The 16,720-nt window shown below is 45.9% G+C and overlaps 5 protein-coding genes across 5 annotated transcripts; 1 reads left to right on the forward strand and 4 right to left on the reverse strand.

Moving 5' to 3' along the window:
* Positions 1-357: 357 nt before the first annotated feature.
* BGW36DRAFT_443122 (EF-hand calcium-binding domain protein) lies at positions 358-1,189 on the reverse strand (the record flags this gene model as incomplete). The annotated part of the gene is made up of 2 exons (XM_046221602.1): positions 358-1,052; positions 1,129-1,189. 2 exons carry the CDS (start codon positions 1,187-1,189, stop codon positions 358-360), a joined length of 756 nt encoding a protein of 251 aa, XP_046076128.1.
* A 711-nt stretch (positions 1,190-1,900) lies between these two features.
* BGW36DRAFT_422685 (uncharacterized protein) lies at positions 1,901-9,479 on the forward strand (the record flags this gene model as incomplete). Its single annotated transcript, XM_046219741.1, has 7 exons — positions 1,901-2,003; positions 2,057-2,886; positions 2,947-3,057; positions 3,118-6,066; positions 6,189-6,583; positions 6,650-7,414; positions 7,484-9,479. The coding sequence occupies 7 exons, from the start codon at positions 1,901-1,903 to the stop codon at positions 9,477-9,479; spliced, it is 7,149 nt and encodes a 2,382-aa protein (XP_046076129.1).
* Positions 9,480-9,728: 249 nt separating this feature from the next.
* On the reverse strand, positions 9,729-11,688 carry BGW36DRAFT_443129 (putative FAD dependent oxidoreductase; the record flags this gene model as incomplete). The annotated part of the gene is made up of 7 exons (XM_046221603.1): positions 9,729-10,131; positions 10,187-10,382; positions 10,440-10,468; positions 10,548-10,802; positions 10,851-10,936; positions 10,996-11,109; positions 11,180-11,688. Coding segments are annotated over 7 exons (1,513 nt in total), but the record flags the coding sequence as incomplete, so codon positions are not given.
* Positions 11,689-13,201: 1,513 nt separating this feature from the next.
* BGW36DRAFT_287409 (putative zinc-containing alcohol dehydrogenase) lies at positions 13,202-14,481 on the reverse strand (the record flags this gene model as incomplete). Its single annotated transcript, XM_046210507.1, has 4 exons — positions 13,202-13,246; positions 13,317-13,763; positions 13,841-14,230; positions 14,335-14,481. The coding sequence occupies 4 exons, from the start codon at positions 14,479-14,481 to the stop codon at positions 13,202-13,204; spliced, it is 1,029 nt and encodes a 342-aa protein (XP_046076131.1).
* Positions 14,482-15,902: 1,421 nt separating this feature from the next.
* BGW36DRAFT_422688 (uncharacterized protein) lies at positions 15,903-16,665 on the reverse strand (the record flags this gene model as incomplete). The annotated part of the gene is made up of 2 exons (XM_046219742.1): positions 15,903-16,271; positions 16,357-16,665. 2 exons carry the CDS (start codon positions 16,663-16,665, stop codon positions 15,903-15,905), a joined length of 678 nt encoding a protein of 225 aa, XP_046076132.1.
* Positions 16,666-16,720: the final 55 nt, after the last annotated feature.

Raw genomic sequence — 16,720 nt, forward strand, 5'->3', positions numbered from 1 at the left:
AGCCACCGATGGAATTTCGGCATGCAGTGTGAGCCAATTAAATGGCTACATGCATACAAGGCTGCATTTGAAAGGCAAAGTGCTCGGAAACATTTCCTCTAAATGTCCTTAGCATCGACGTCGGAAATAAAGCCCTTGCAACCGCTCGTTGTGGCTGGCTGAGTGCAAAAAGTTCCAATAAGTGCGTTTTTTCAGCTCCCTAGGTAGAAGCTAATCAAACGCCCAATGTCTTTATTTTCCAATTATTCTCCTAAAATTGCCTATTTTCTAACGGGGTGTGTAAGGCTAGTCATGCCACAATGCTGGGTTTTAGTATTTGACTGAATTGTTTTTATCCACGCATCCATCTTTGATCTATCAAACAACTGCAGCCAACGCAATCACTGCTTCAAAGCGCGTAGCAAATCGATCCAATGTTGCCTCGTCACGGGGAAGCTCGTGTCCCCCACTGTGAACAAAAACCTCAGCTGTCTGCTTACAACAAAACTCCACTAGCTGCCGCGCGTCGTCTACAAACCCATCTCTTTCCCCAATGACATGCAGGGTAGGTATCGCAATTCGGCTTTTGAACGACGATAAGCAAATAGACGTAAAGCCAAAGGTGTCGGGGAGCTTTTCGAACTCCTTGGGATTACAGTGGATAAACTCGATAAGTTGGGCCCTACTCTTGGCGATCCATTGTGTGATATTACTTCCTAGAGTTTTCGACGGCGAGAGGACTATTGCGCTGTTGAAGAATATAGCGACTTTGAACAGCAAGTCTGTCTGGTTTCCCCCGGATTCATCGTTTCTGTGTTGCAAGCTGATCAAAAAGCTTGCCGCGAGGGCGGCTCCTTCGGAAAACCCAATCACTCCGTCATAGGGACCGTCTTCTTCGATTGTCGATCTAATATAATCGTGCGCAGTTTGGATGTGTGTAGGGTCAAACTGGGAGTACCAGCAAAGGTAGGGAGGGGCAAAAAGGTCCCCAATGCCCGGAGCCGGAGGACAATCGAATTCGGCGTCAATAAAGTCAAACGTATGCTCAGAGGAGATTCTGCTATGTAGTGCGGCTGATTCTGTCAGTGAAGATTTAATTTATACAAAAAAATAGTAGTCAAGAAAACAAGATCAAATTATCGGACCTACCGAGCTGTGACTCGAAGATATCGGCGTTTGTGCCTCGTCCGTGAAGACACAAGAAGCGCATTATTTCCGTCTTCACTGTATCGAACCAGTATTTTCCTTTATGGAGAATTTGCGATGAACTCATCTCAGCGTTCTCTCACTTTAAGCTCGAGCAGCCAAGATCATTCTACTTCCGAGTCAACAACCATAGGATACTACGTAGGCTATTTCCTAGACCGCAAATAAGTCAAATTTATGGTGCATTGGTTTTTAATGGTAATACCTGCAGAAAAAATTTCATAGACCAAGTACAACGAGCTGAAATTGTGTCGAATCGGAATCAGGAAAGGATAATTGTCCAAGCTAGTGCTAAACTACTCAATCAAAAGAAGGAGATTAAAGCCGAGGAAAAACGATCCTGCAGGAATATGACTCGACTTGCTGATAAGTACTACTTAGCTACATTTAATTTGTGACGTGGTCATGCTAAGAGGCGGCCTTGTCTGACACCAGGACCACGGTGTATGTCATCGAATTTTTGGGCTTGCGTTGCACGATACCGGACGGACGTAGCTTGGTTTCATTCTGTGGAAGCAACCAACGGGTCGTAATAATATTGTGTTCAGAGCATGATGACAGCCGGATTGAGTTGTAAAGTTTCCCTTGTGGGTATTTTCAAAAATAAAAGGGGTCATCTTTTCGAAGTATTAAAAGGCAATGATGGTAGCTTGATTCTTTATATTATTTGGTCGACCTTTGCTGTTGGTAAATTAGGGTTAGGATTAGGGTTAATATGGGAGAACGCTGTCCCATCGCCGTTGTTGGCCTGGCCTGCCGTTTCCCCGGAAGTGCCTCCAATGCTGCTAACTTCTGGGAATTATTAAGAAGCAAAAAATGTGAGTTTTCCTTTTGTCAAAACAAAGACAGAGGATATTGACATTAAGCATAGCCGCATTCTCAAAACCACCTTCATCTCGATACAACGCCGATGCCTTTCATCACCCTTCTGACAAGCTCAATACACTCAATGCCCCTGGAGGCCACTTCATCGAACATGACTTGGCTGCCTTTGACGCACCATTCTTCAACATAACCGCCCAGGAGGCCATGGCAATGGACCCTACGGCGCGGATGCTCCTCGAAGTGACGTATGAAGCCCTCGAAAACGGCGGCTTTCCTATCGAAAACCTGCAGGGTAGTGCCACCAGTTGCTATGTCGGCTGTTTCACTCGCGATTTTCACGAAATGCTTATGCGTGACCCAGAGACATCTCCCCAATATGCAGGTACTGGGACAGGTTTCTCATTGTTGTCGAATCGAGTTTCGTGGTTCTATGATTTCCGCGGACCAAGTTTAACTCTTGACACGGCTTGCTCGTCGAGCTTGGTCGGTATGCATTTGGCATGCCAGAGTCTGAGAGATGGAGAAGCAAAAATGGCCGTGGTTTGTGGTGCAAACCTCATCTTGAGCCCGGACTTGGCCATGTGGTTGGGGAATCTGCACATGACGTCCAAGGATGGGTTGTCGCGGTCCTTTGCCGACGAAGTGACTGGGTATGGTCGCGGGGAAGGGATTGCAGCACTCATTTTGAAACCTCTGAAAGACGCTCTTGTAGATGGGGACTCTATTCGTGCTATAATTCGCAGCACCGGTGTCAACCAAGACGGTCATACTGCTGGTATTACGTTGCCGAACAGTGACGCCCAGGGAGACCTGATTCGTTCGACGTACGCTTCAGCCGGATTGGACTTTGCAGACACTGCTTTTTTCGAAGCCCATGTAAGTTTGGATTCCTATTTCTACAAAAGAGACCCATTGCTGATATGTACGCATCTCAAGGGGACGGGAACCGCTGTCGGGGACCCATTGGAGTTAGCTGCGGTAGCCCATACACTTAGCAAAGAGCGCCAGCCTGGGAGCGAGCTCATCGTGGGCTCAGTTAAATCAAATGTAAGTTATAGATTTTGTATGTTCAATATGATACTCCTTGTGTACTAAATAATTTTGCAGATCGGGCATCTAGAAGGAGCCGCCGGCTTGGCAGGCGTTATAAAATGTATCTTGATGTTGGAGAACCGTACAATTGTCCCTAATATTCACTTTGAGAAACCAAACCGGCGAATCCCTTTCGACAAGTGGAAACTAAAGGTACCAACCTCAGTCTCCCCGTGGCCAGCTGGTCGCACGCTTAGAGCCAGCGTCAACTCATTCGGATACGGTGGCACCAATGCCCATGCAATTCTAGATGGAGTTGACGGGAGTGTCTTCATGAACGGCTGCACGAAGGATTGTCATGAAGATATATGTAGGCAGCATACTGAGCGGTCACACGGTTTGAAAACACTACTTTTCGTGTTCAGCGCAGCAGACGAAACCGCATTGCGACGAATACACAGTCAATATGCTAACTATGCAAGTTCCCGAAACAGGTTTCTACCAGAACAAGAAGCGAAAGGTGATGAAGAGTCTAGTCTCCAACGCCTGGCTCTTACACTTAGCAATCGGCGCTCGAAACTTGGGTGGAAGTCATATGTAACTGGTTCTAGCATGACTGAAATCTATCAAACATTGACATCGTCACCTACGAACTGCTTTCGCTCTAGCAAACCGCCCCGAATTGCATTTGTATTCACAGGCCAAGGCGCTCAATGGGCACAAATGGGAGTTGAGCTGTTGGTCTACCCCGTATTCCAGTCGAGCGTCGCGGAAGCAGATTCGTTCTTGCAAACTGCACACGACAGCACCTGGTCTGTTCTCGAAGAGCTGCAAAAGCCCATCGGCAAATCAAACATGCATCGTGCAGAAATAAGTCAACCAATGTGTACCATTCTTCAAATTGCCCTGATGGATCTCTTGAGATGGTGGAATATCGAACCTGCTGGTGTCGTCGGTCATTCTAGTGGTGAGATTGCTGCGGCCGTTTGTCATGGAGCGTTGTCTCGTCAAGATGCATGGACAATTGCATACTGGCGTGGCAAACTATGCGCGGAGCTTAGCATGGAGTTGCCAGATACACTAAAAGGTGCCATGATGGCCGCTGGTCTTTCTAGAGACGCAGCCGACGAGTATATCAAAACTGTCGAAGGGGGCAAAATAGTCGTTGCTTGTGTTAATTCCCCTATGTCTGTCACCATATCAGGCGATGAGATTGGAATTGATGACCTACATAAGAAACTGGCTGCTGACGAGGTTTTTTGTCGGAAGCTGCAAGTTGACAATGCATATCACTCACACCATATGCTGCGAGTATCAGAGAGGTATCGAGCTCGGCTCCAGGGCATTACATCAACCGAGTTTAACAAGGATGCCGATACTACAGCGATCAAAATGGCATCTAGTGTCACCGGCGATCTCGTGGCACATCATACAGATCTCGGCCCCGAGTACTGGGTTAAAAACCTCGTCTCACCTGTGTTATTTTCGGATGCCGTTGGTACTTTGCTCTCAGACACAAGTCGTCGTCATCGCCGACGCCGCGGCGGACTGGAGGGAGAATCCGCATTTGATCTTTTAGTGGAGATTGGGCCACACGGAGCTTTAAAAGGACCTCTTCGCCAGATCATTCAACATTATGGATTAGAAGCAGTTGGATATCAGAGTATCCTAACACGTGGGGAGGATGCAGTCAAAACGGCGATGAAGGTAGCCGGAGAACTTTACATTCATGGCGTGCCTGTTTCCATACAAGCCGTAAACAATGTGTACCACGAAAAGAAGCATAGGCCCCTTGTCAGTTTACCGTCTTACCCTTGGAATCATTCCCTACGATACTGGGGTGAGTCTCGAGTCAGTCAGAATTATCGTTTTCGAAAACACGGCCGCCACGATCTCCTGGGGGCGCTGGTTCCTGATTGTACGGCACAAGAACCGCGGTGGCGGAATATTCTCCGCATCAGCGAACAGCCATGGGTTGCAGACCATGTGATTCACTCTGATATTCTCTATCCTGCATCAGGAACTATTGCAATGGCTGTCGAGGCCGTATTACAAATCGCAGACTCGGATAGGGTGGTTGACACTATTGTGCTTCAAGACGTGAAGCTGGACAAGGCAATAGTAATCCCGGATAGCGGGAAATCAGGGACTGAGATGGTACTGCAGTTAAGGGAGAGAAAGACCAATGTCAAGCAAAATGACTCTAGACGGGAGTGGGACTTTTCTGTCTATAGCTGCCAGCTCAATGATAACGATCTGCAGGAAACGTCATCTGGGTCTATTTATATAACCTATCGTCCAATGACTGATCATTCATGGTCCAGGGCCAGGGACATCATAAAAGAGGCTGTGAAACAAGAATACATACAATCCAAAGCGTTGTGCACGCGTACAGTCAAGACCCAGGATTTTTATACCTCGACAAATTCAGTAGGGCTGCAGTACGGACCTCTTTTCCAGGACCTTGATGAGATTCTTAGTGGAAAGAACCGTTGCTGCACCGTGATAAAGATTCCCGATACCAAAGCATCAATGCCAGTGTGTGAAGAAAGTCCCCATTTGATACATCCCACCACTCTTGATGTCATTTTTCACTCCATGTTTGCAGCCTTCGGTGATGGGGGGGTTTCCAATGCCGCTATTCCGATTGCATTTGAAAGCATTAAATTTTTTCTCCACGATTTTCCGTCTGGTTCAGGTTCGCGTTTTAGTGGATTTTGCAAAATCAGTAACTACCACAAGGACCCGCGCGATCTTGTGGCAGATATCTTCATGTCAGATATGGAATGGGATGAGCCCAAAGTCCAAGTCACAGGGATTCGTTGCAGGATTCTTCCTTCAAGAAAGGCTACAAATGAAGGTACCATTGATAGAAAAAATGCTCCTTTTGGTACCTTGATCTGGAAACCAGATATCGATATGATGGTAGAAGAGCTTTTAGCTTGTTATGTGACTACAAAGTCCTCGGAGATTGACTATGATGATGTGAACGAGGGAGCTGTAATAGAAAAACAACTTTTTGTGGTAAGTGGCTGTTCAAGTAGAATATCTGTTGGGATTGCTTGGAACCATGCGTCTATTTTGCCCATTATTCTCTCCACTCTCGTTCTGTCACCTACGACTCCGTTACTAACTATACCTCATAGATCATGGATCTTATCATCCACAAGAACACAGACCTATCGATTCTCCAAATCGGCGGATCTGTGGTGTTCACACGTTCATTGCTGTCTCGACTAGGAGCAGGTACTGGTCAAGATACAACAGCTTGTCGATTTTCCAGTTATACGTTGGCAACCACTGACTCCGGTATCTTAGACGCAATGAAAATAGAGCACCCAGGGATTTCCGATAAACATATTGCCTTGCAGCTACTAAATGACGAGCCGATAGGCGCCACTTTTAAGGAAAGGTTATTCGATGTGATAGTAATTCACAACTCTTCGGAAGAGTCATCTCTAATTCTAGACGTGCAGCAATGGCTACGTGCCGGAGGGAAACTCATCGCTACAGGGCGGGGGCAAGAAATGCCACATTCAGGGTGAGAAATATTTCTCTTAGACAAGATGAATTATGCAGGCGTTCTAACAATCCATGTTTATTATAGGGCATGGAAAAAGATTATATCTCTCAGTGGCCTAAGCGTATTCTCGAAAGAGGCGAATTCTAAAGAAATGGAACCAGGAATTACGGCATCTAAGGTCTATATAATTGAACCGGCTAAACTTTCGGATCATCTAGAAGAGATAATCAGCAGTCTACAGACACTTTTTACGCAACGAGGCCAAACGTCACGGAGGATTCAATCGCCTTCAGATGTGACAGGTGCCCCAAGTAGCGCCACTATCATATCTCTTCTAGATGCGGGTCATGATTCAATTCTTGCTGAAATCTCATCAGAGATGTTTGATTTCCTGAAGGCGGTCATTCTATCCAGTTCACGGTTTGTCTGGGTTGCAATGGGTGATAATCCCGTCAAGCAGACTGCAATCGGCTATTTGCGTGCTCTGAGGAACGAAAACCCCAATTTAGATCTCAGCTATCTGCTCTTGGAGGACAGGCCACACCTAGAAGTTGGAGAAACAGCGGATAGGATTTTACAAACCTTGGATGCGCCAGGTAGTGACAGGGAATTTGTTGAAGTGGATGGAAACCTCTGCATCAATCGATGGGAGGTAGACGAGGGAGTCAGTCTTCTGAATGGGATCGACAATGGAACACCGACTCTCGAAAATATCACTGTAGGCGAAATCCGTGCAAACCTACAGTTGATGCAGTTTGGCTCATCCCCCCTGTATTTCGATATCGCTCAGGGTCAGAAAGAGCTGGCTTTGGATGAGGTGGAAGTAGAAGTGAAAGCTTTTGGTATCGAGTAAGTCATTTTATTTCCATATGGGACTCATTCCATGCTATCTGTACTAAATATTTGGATTATTTTCAGCGATGGATTGGTTTCTATAAAAGAGTTTAGTGGAATTGTGAAGGCCGTCGGCAGCAACTGCACGCATCATCAAATCGGTGACCGTGTTTGTGCCGTCGGCTTAGGGCCTCAACGCATCATTGAACATGTCAAAGAGTCCCTATGTCAGATATTACCGGACAATGTGCCGTACACTGATGGCGCTTCTTGGCCAGTTACAATTGGAACAGCGTATCATGGCCTGGTTAATATTGGACTGGCTCAGGCTGGAACAAGAGTTCTCGTGCAAGGGGCATGCTGTGCTGTTGGAGTTGCATGTGTCCAACTCGCCCAGCACCGAAAGGCAAACCTATTCGTAACAGTGGCGACCAAGGAGGAGCATTCAGTGCTTGTGCAAAGCTATGGTGTGGATCCAGACTGTATCTTCTCGGACAGTGATCCAGATCTTTCGGCTGCTATTTCTACACTCACTGGTGATTTGGGAGTGGGCATTGTCATAAGTACTAGTGCGACACCTGAGACGTTGAAGCAGCTATTACGATGTGTAGCAGCGACGGGCAGATTTATAGATATGAGCTCTGCCAGTGCAACACTGGAATCGTCATTTGATATGCAACCATATCGGAGAAACGCATCTTACTCAGTCCTCAATTTCGATCGGATAATGCAAGAAGGTGATACCACCTTGATTGCCAATATACTTAGAGATGTCACTACAACGCTCCGATATCGCTCGTTTAACCCACTCAAACACTTGACTGTACGCAGCCTAGAAGACGCTCACGAGCAGTTTCATTCTCATGCGAGGCATGGAAAGGTTTTTCTCTCCATTAACTCTCACGATAAAATCCCAGTCACCCCTCGAGTCAAAACACCACTTATACTCAATCCAAAAGCCACCTATTTATTGGCTGGTGGGCTCGGGGGACTTGGAAGGAGCTTAGTTCGTCTGCTGGCAACAAAAGGGGCACGACACCTGGCTATTGTCTCACGGTCGGGATTAGCATCTAGTGCGGCGAAGCCTCTAATTGAGGAAATGGCATCTATTGGCGTTTCCATCCACATATACGCTTGTGATATATCAGACGCTGTATCGATGGAGAGAGTAATCTCTCAATGCACAGTTGATTTACCACCTATCCGCGGTGTCATCCAGAGTGCAGCAGTGTTGGAGGATTCGATTTATGAAAAAATGACCCATTCGCAATGGCAGCAAGCAATAGGACCCAAGGTGCAGGGATCCTGGGTCTTGCATCAATCACTCCCAAGCGACTTGGACTTTTTCGTCATGCTCAGTTCGATTTCCGGTGTGGTGGGAAACCGTAGCCAGGCTAACTATGCAGCCGGGAATACCTACCAGGACGCGTTGGCCTCTTATCGACGCCGCCATGGGCTTACTGCCGTAAGTGTTGATCTTGGCCTCATGGTGGGCATTGGATTGATTGCCGAAAGAGGTGGCACAACAAATCTAAAGAAATGGGAAGCGGTGGGCGTTGATGAAACCAAGTTTCACGCACTCATGACGGCTGCAATGACCGGGCGCTTCGGGCAGGCAGATGTCCCTGCACAGGTCATTTGTGGTCTACCAACAGGAGGAATCCTGGAGGCCGAGGGACTGGATCGGCCCTTCTACTTTGACGACAACCGCTTTCAGATGCTAAGGAAGATAGGTAGAGATCGTATAAAAGAGTCTGGGGATGGAGTTTTGAATGAGGCCCAATCTTTGGCTTCCCAGCTGTCTTCGTGTTCCTCTACGGACGAGGCGTTGAACTTAATAACGGCTATCGTGTCTGAACGGTTAGCCAAGGATTTACAAACTGCGGCTGAAGACATCGATCCTAGCCGCCCACTGTATGCTTATGGAGTGGACTCTTTGATGGCTGTCGAGATCCGGAGTTGGGTTTTGGCGAACCTCAAGGCTGATATTACTCTGTTTGATGTGCTGAATAGTGCCAGTGTGGCTGCTTTGGTCAATAAGATAGTGACCGTTTCCAAGCTGTTTCCACAGAATCTCTAGTGTTAAGTCACTGCTTTTACACCAGCTAACATTGTCACCTATTATTACACGTCTTCTTAAATGTACCTTACCACCCAGCGACTACTGAACCTTTTGACAAAGATTAGCCGATACATCGAGAGAATCCGTGGTTGCTGTCTAAAATACCTCGATGTCGACGCTTATTTACCTAAGAGTACCTCTTGTGAACATTAATAAACAAAGACAGGTCAATGGTTATTATATCATATTAAGAGAACATATCCAAACCCCCTTTCCACATATACTTAATACTACTTATATGTTTTATTTCAACCTCACTAAGTCTTCTGGCACTCGGTTATATCGATTAACCCAGTCTAAAACCTCCACTGGTCCTCTTCTGCCAAAACAATTCTGGGTCATACTTCTCCCGAACCTGCTTGGCGAAGGCCCGTGATGACGGCGCAATACGGCCCCAGTAGTCCTGTGTACCGTGGGCATCATTCATGAACAATGGCCGGTACACATCTGGTAGCTTGCCTTCTCGGATATAATTTTCCACAACATTTCCCAATGATGTATATAGGGATTCAATGGCAGCCTCAGTGGTATCGTCGTCTAGTGAAAGAGAGTGGGAAATATCCAATTCAAAAATGATGTAGTCTGTTGTATCGGGGAAATCAAGTAAATCCTGTAGTGTACTCTGAGTGGATATTCGGGAATAAATTTGCAATAAACTAGCTTACTCCTCCGAGCGCTTTCGCTTTGCTCGTTATTGTGCGAGACATAGGTTGCATGGCAATTGTGCCGATCATTCCAGTGTCAAGGATGACCTCGGAAGTAATATTATAAAAGGTCTCCCAAATATTCGTCAAGACTTCTGTACCAAATTCTGCGCTTGGAAGGGGAGTTGTTTCGGTTGCAATGGCGTATCGTTGGCCGCTGTGGCATTTATATCAGTATTGGAGTTGTTTAATAATTCTACAAGTGGAAACTCACTGCAAATCATACTCGTCATTACTTTGGAGCTATATCGCAATGTCAGTAACAAGCTACCACAAAAAGGAAGCGATAGAAGGATTTTTTCTTAAAATAAGTGGTGCTCACTAAATCGTAATAACTGTCCCAAGTTTGAACGGTGCTCGTCAACGAGCCGATATCTGTAAAATTATCGAATACACCTGCCGGAGCAGTTTCGCCATCATAGAAGAAAAATACAAACCAAGAAGTGAAAAGAGCTGTGTGTTCACATGTAGGAATAATCGCGGCCTTGTCGTCGGGGTAGTATTCTACAAAATTCCGAATGGCCTCGAGTACCTGGGGAGTTTTGTCTTGACCAAAAGTTATGACGCCTCCCCATACCTATCATACTATTAGCTGTGATTATACAATTTATAAGAGGTGGCTTACCTTGTCAGCGATTGGGTAGGTTTTTAAAGTATACTGAGTCACGATGCCGAAACTGCTACCGCCACCTTTCAGTGCCGCAAAAAGATCTTGACTTGGATGTTAACAAAAGCACGTGAAGTAACACATGAAGAAAATCAACGCCAACCTTCATTCTCGAAGTCATTAGCATGCACAATTGTTCCATTGGCAAGGACGACTTCTAAATCAACAACATTATTTGCTGCCCATCCATATTGTGCACTCAAAAAGCTGAGACCGGCTAAAAGCCACGAAGAGTAACCGCTTAGTAATTGTACAACGTCCCAAGAAAGAGGAATACAGAATCTTACCTCCAAGGATATAACCTCCAATGCCCACGCCGCCCAATCGGCCACCAACAACAGTCATACCCGTCCCTTCCAAGCCTTGTTGTGCTTGAGCCCAGGTCAAACCTGGGCCGATCTTTGCTGTCTGTGTGTCTGCGTCGTATGCCACAATATTATTTAAATTCTTGGTTGAAAGCAGCAAGCCGCCCTGGATGCTGGAGAATCCATTGTTGGGCATATGCCCACCAGATTTGACAGCAAATAAATCATCTGTTTGTTGAAGTGCCTGGATTATGTCTGAGACTTCCTCGGCACTTGTCGGAAAGACCATACATGTCGGACGCAAGCCAGAGCAGGCGGCGGACCAGTAGTTTTGAATCTCGGTCTCGTAGGCGAGAGAAAGAGGTTCGGACAGAATATCGCTCGAGCTGGACGCGGTTTTTATGTTTGAACATATGTCTGCTGCAGCCGGCACAATGGCGCCAAGTAGAGCGAGGCTAGCTGTATTGCTTAGGACTGCACGGACATGCATTTTTGCACTGATGGGGGATTTGAATACGTATGGCTCTAAGCAGGAAATTCTCTTCCTGAAGGAAATTATTCAGATCGGGCTTATCGTGTCTTTAATAGATCTCACTCAACCACATGAAAAGTATTGGGTGCCACAAAGGCTCTTAAGGGGGAAAATGTTTCTCAGCCACTCATAGGCAAATTATCCATCAATATCTTACCGAATAAGGGAAAAGAAGACGATCGCCAACTGATTTTCCCTGTTTTGCAACCACTCATGTCGCTTGGATAATTAGCACTTGCTGATCTACATATTTCATCACGCTGGTACAGCTGTCAAGACTGTCACCCCTCGCCAACCCACTCGCTCACATTTGCTTTTAACCGTTTTGGGGAATGTTGGGCTATTTAACCAACTTCATGCATCCTGCGGTGTATTCAAGAACAGAGTAACCTTTTATTGTCGTTCTACAGGGCCCTTCGTCCAGGATGGCCATTCCCGCTTTCCGCATCTTCATGTGTTTCCGAGTCCAGAACGAGCCTGCTGCAGCTAACATGTACTATACTCGACTGCTAGCCTTCTAGGTGAGTCTGGTCCATAGTAAATCACTCAAACAGGACGTTGAATGCAGAATGGCTGTAATGTCTATCGGAACATTGAAAGTGGAAGCGTGGATAACCCTATCCCAAACAGATAGTCGAACAGGTAATGAGTCGCGGCTATAGTAGTGCGAGTCCTGTACCTATACGGCGAGACTTGCGTACACCCCTCTATTTCATTGGATTCTAAAGCCCCAGAGCGCTACCCTGTTAGTTAGCAAAGGAGTATCGGTCAGCCCAAATGTTCAGGCTGATTCTGATTGGAGTGCCGCCTCACCTACGGGCCTAAGTCGCAGTATTATAGTCTTATTGGGACTAACACTGCGGGTTCTTCGGGACCGAGTATCAGCTACGCAGTTCCCCCTTTCCAGCTCCCCACAAAATGGCACCGCTTTTTGCTGGAGAATCGGCCTCAGTGTACGATGGTCCGTCTAGAGATCAGGCCGAACCGAGGCTTGAGAATACCCCATAAAGCGGGATAATTTAAGCAATTCGAGCCGAACAAGTGCGGGGGTGTCTTCGCTTGTTATGGAGCCGACTCAGTCAGGGAAAGATGCAATATAAGACCCCTGCACGTGTCAATTGATGGCTAACCGTATGTTTTGCCAGTTCAACTGCCGAATCAAGCTTTGCACATCAATGTAACCCATCAACTATTGGGTATCCCTGTTAAACGCAGGAAAAATGTGATGTGGCGCCTGTGCGCGGAGACTACTAGATTAGATCTCTGTGACCAATTTAATTCGACGACAGGATTGAAGTGAAGCGTGTGATTCTTTTGCATCTACAGTTCTACTGTCTAGGCTCTACATAGTACATACAGGTGGCCTATCGCCAAGATTAAACCCCCGGGACTTAAATCTTACGGCGTCAATAGTTTTCGATTCATTTCCGTGTATGACTAGGATACGTAGTAGCGATTGGTCAGAATTATTCCTACGCAATCTGAATGGCGATCTTTCCGAAATGCTTTTGGGCCCACTGCACATGTAATTTGGGAGATTAGCGTGTCTCTGACCAAGTAATAATAACAGATTTTAAAGAGACTCACCATGTATTCATAAGCATCCCTGGCTTTATCCAGTGGAAAAACTTCCTTGTCAACCACTGGATGAATATTGTTAACCTCGATCGCCCGCACCATGTCCTCCATCTGCGCTCTAGAGCCGACGTAGACACCTCTGAATGTGCAAATGTTTGACAAAGCGTCCAGAATCTGCGGACTGTCTTTAGAATTCGTTCCACCAACAAATCCAATAATGCTGATGACTCCTTCGTACTTGATCGCTTTCAGAGATTGCTCCAGCGTACCAGGTCCTCCAACTTCGAGAATATGATCGATTCCAGCGCCACCGGGCGTAAGGTTACGTGCTGTTTCACCCCAGTTGATATCGGTCTTGTAATTGAGGACATGGTGGGCGCCAAGCTTGGTGAGCGTGTCAGCTTTTTGTTTTGATGAAGTGGTTGCAATGACGGTTGCACCGGCAGCTTTGGCGAGCTATACATTGTAAGCAATGATTAGCGATCGTTCCTTGCCTGTGTCAAAAGCCTCCGTCGCATCAGCTGGACACATACCAAAAGACCGAATATGGAAACACCGCCTGTGCCCTGCACAAGTACCGTATCGCCTGGCATGAGCTGCTTCAGTCCGTACAACGCATTCCACGCAGTTAATCCAGCGCATGTCAAGGTCGCCGCTTCGAGCGCATTCAAATTCGATGGCTGCCGTACAAGCCCATTCTCGTTGAACACCCCGTATTCTCTTAGGGTCCCGTCCAAGACACCACCAAGACCGGTTTGGCTTGCAGCAATATCGACAGAACCAAATTGATGCCCTTGGTTGAACAGCGTTACCACTTTATCGCCCTTCGCCCATTTCGACACTTTTGATCCAATAGCAACGACTACTCCGGCACCGTCAGAGCAGGCTGCTACCGGAGCTTTGACGGGAAAAGGGTATTTTCCCTTCAACAAATCAATTTCGTGTTACTAGTGAGGATTTCAAGCTAAGACAGAAAGGAAAATATCAAAGCGAATATCAAAGCGAATGAAAAAGAATGAAGTTGTACCTTTGGAATAATCAAATCGCGATAATTCAGTGAAGCTGCATGCAACTTCACGAGTACTTCATTCTCGCCGACCTGGGGAACGGCAACATTCTCCAATTTGAGATCGTCGAAGCCATTCTTTGTGCCAGCAACAGTCCATTGTTTCATCTGTGTTGGCGACATTGTGCTACGTACTATTCGCTATAAACTGATGTGATTTGGTCTCTGCTGTTCGCTAGGAGATAGCCAAGATGTTATAATCGCGCCACAGACCTTTAAATACGTCAGGACGAATGGGAACTAGGCCGGCCGAAAAGCCTTATTTCTAAGCATGATTAACCATCAGGCTTGCATCACTTTTACACCTCAATTTTGTGGGGCTAGGCTACTTCATCTCATCGTCATGCTGTTTCATACTGATGGTTCTATAACAACATTGAGCACTACTGTCCGCCGTAGAATTCCGTTTGTAAAGTCATTGCCAGTGCAAAACATCTCGTTTGATTGACATTCAACTTCAGGTAATCTTAGCATGCCCAGTTGTCAATTTCTGTATACCAGTCCGAGGTGGAGAAACGATGTGGGAGAAGAATCTCAACCGAGTGGGATAACCCCACTTCATTAATATTCATTTATAACTCAATGTAGTGTCCGAAACAGTCTCTGAATTGATCCTAAGTACTTAGGATGAGAAAACTCGGGAAATTCATTAATCATCATTGACGTTTGCCTTGAAAATTCATCCGATCAGCTTGGTCAGGGATATCCCGCCGGTCTGATATACGTACATTAGCGACAAGCCCGTTTCTACATTCACATCACGCTGCAAGGGATAATGCAGCAATCGCAATCAGTGCCGCCGCAATCACAGCCAAAACATGGCTTCTGGACTCCCTTGACCCCTCCCTTGACCGATGAAGTAGACGAAGACGAAGATGTTGAAGGAAGAGTGTAGTTTGTAAGCAGTCCGAATGTTGATGCGGCCATTTTTGTCTGGATCAATTGATGTGGAATATTCTCTAGTTATCTGCTGTGTTAGCATCTAATAATCGTAGACTGACCAATGATTACATACAGCATGAACTCACTGACGGTTAATGATTGAGAATTACCAGAAAATAATGATAGATAGAATCAACCAATTTGTTTTCAGTTCAAGAAATCAGTTCCGCATGACGTCACTTGTTTGGTGGAGTCAACATACAATACACGCCAGCCAATCACGATCGCTCACCAGAATGTATGTCAGCTCCTTGCTCTATCAGTGTATTTATTCTTAGTTCCTAGAAGTTCGTTGTATGGTCGTTGCAGGGAACGATCTAACATTTATGCTTTGAAAAGGAGTTGTTCCTCAAACAGATCACTTTATAGTACCCTATCTTAGCAATGATTAAATTTATTCAACTAGTCTTTCACACTTTTGATGTCGAGAATATCGATTTGATCCTTTAAATGGTTCCTAAGTGCTGTTATTTCTTTTGGGAAACAGTCAAAAACAATACATAAATGAACAACGTTTGAAATACCCAGCGGCAATTCTTCGTCGGTCAACTAATGTTCGTTCAATTTCGTTCCCAGTCTTCTGCAAACTAGCTTCCAGGTAAATTGGTGTCCTCAACGGTCACCTCGATATTGTATGGTTTGAGCTCCGCAGCGAGTGCACCTAGTCGGTTTTGAATATGCTGCTCAGCGTCGCTAGGCTTTCGAACCCACAAGAAAATTTGGATTTTTCCTAAACGAGACATTTCTTTGCGAACAGCCTCACGCCCAAGAGCACGTGCCCAGCTTTCAAGTTCCTGTACATCTTTGACAAAACAGTTTTTTGTAAAAGGCGCATAGCTTTCTAGGCTAAAAACCTCCAGTTTTTTCTGCCATCTCAAAAGACCTTCAAGCACTTTCGGAGTCTGGCTGAAGGCTGACAATTTCAACGTAGTAATCCGGCTGGTTCCTTCTTTTTCCTGCCCCAAAAAAGCCCAAGTTAGCATACTTTCCAAAGCAAATACAAAAATTCCGTGGGTAATGTTTGCATTATAAACTACTCACTTTGAAGTCCTCAACCGAGGCGGCCCGACCTGTCCCTGAAATGTCAGATATTTTGAGGGTTTGAAGGCTACTAGACTGAACATCCTTGAGTACGTCGAACAATGGAGATAGAGATACACCATAGATATCGTATCTCCCGTCTACAATGAGATCGTCCAGACTAGGCATTTGTTGTAGTCCCACTCGTAGTAACTCCCAAACGATAAATGTTTTGTCGAAATTTGGCCTGATGAGTTCAAAAGTTTTGGTGCCGGTGGACCATTTGATGAGGCCCTTCACAATATCAAATTTCGGAAATTTTGGTGCCATTATTTACGAGTGGGACATGGATGGTTAATCTACGGCAGTTTTTCAAGAGAGATCA

The sequence above is a fragment of the Talaromyces proteolyticus genome (genome assembly GCF_021365285.1).
Source record: "Talaromyces proteolyticus strain PMI_201 chromosome Unknown BGW36scaffold_2, whole genome shotgun sequence".
In the NCBI taxonomy this organism is placed as follows: Eukaryota; Fungi; Ascomycota; class Eurotiomycetes; order Eurotiales; family Trichocomaceae; genus Talaromyces; species Talaromyces proteolyticus.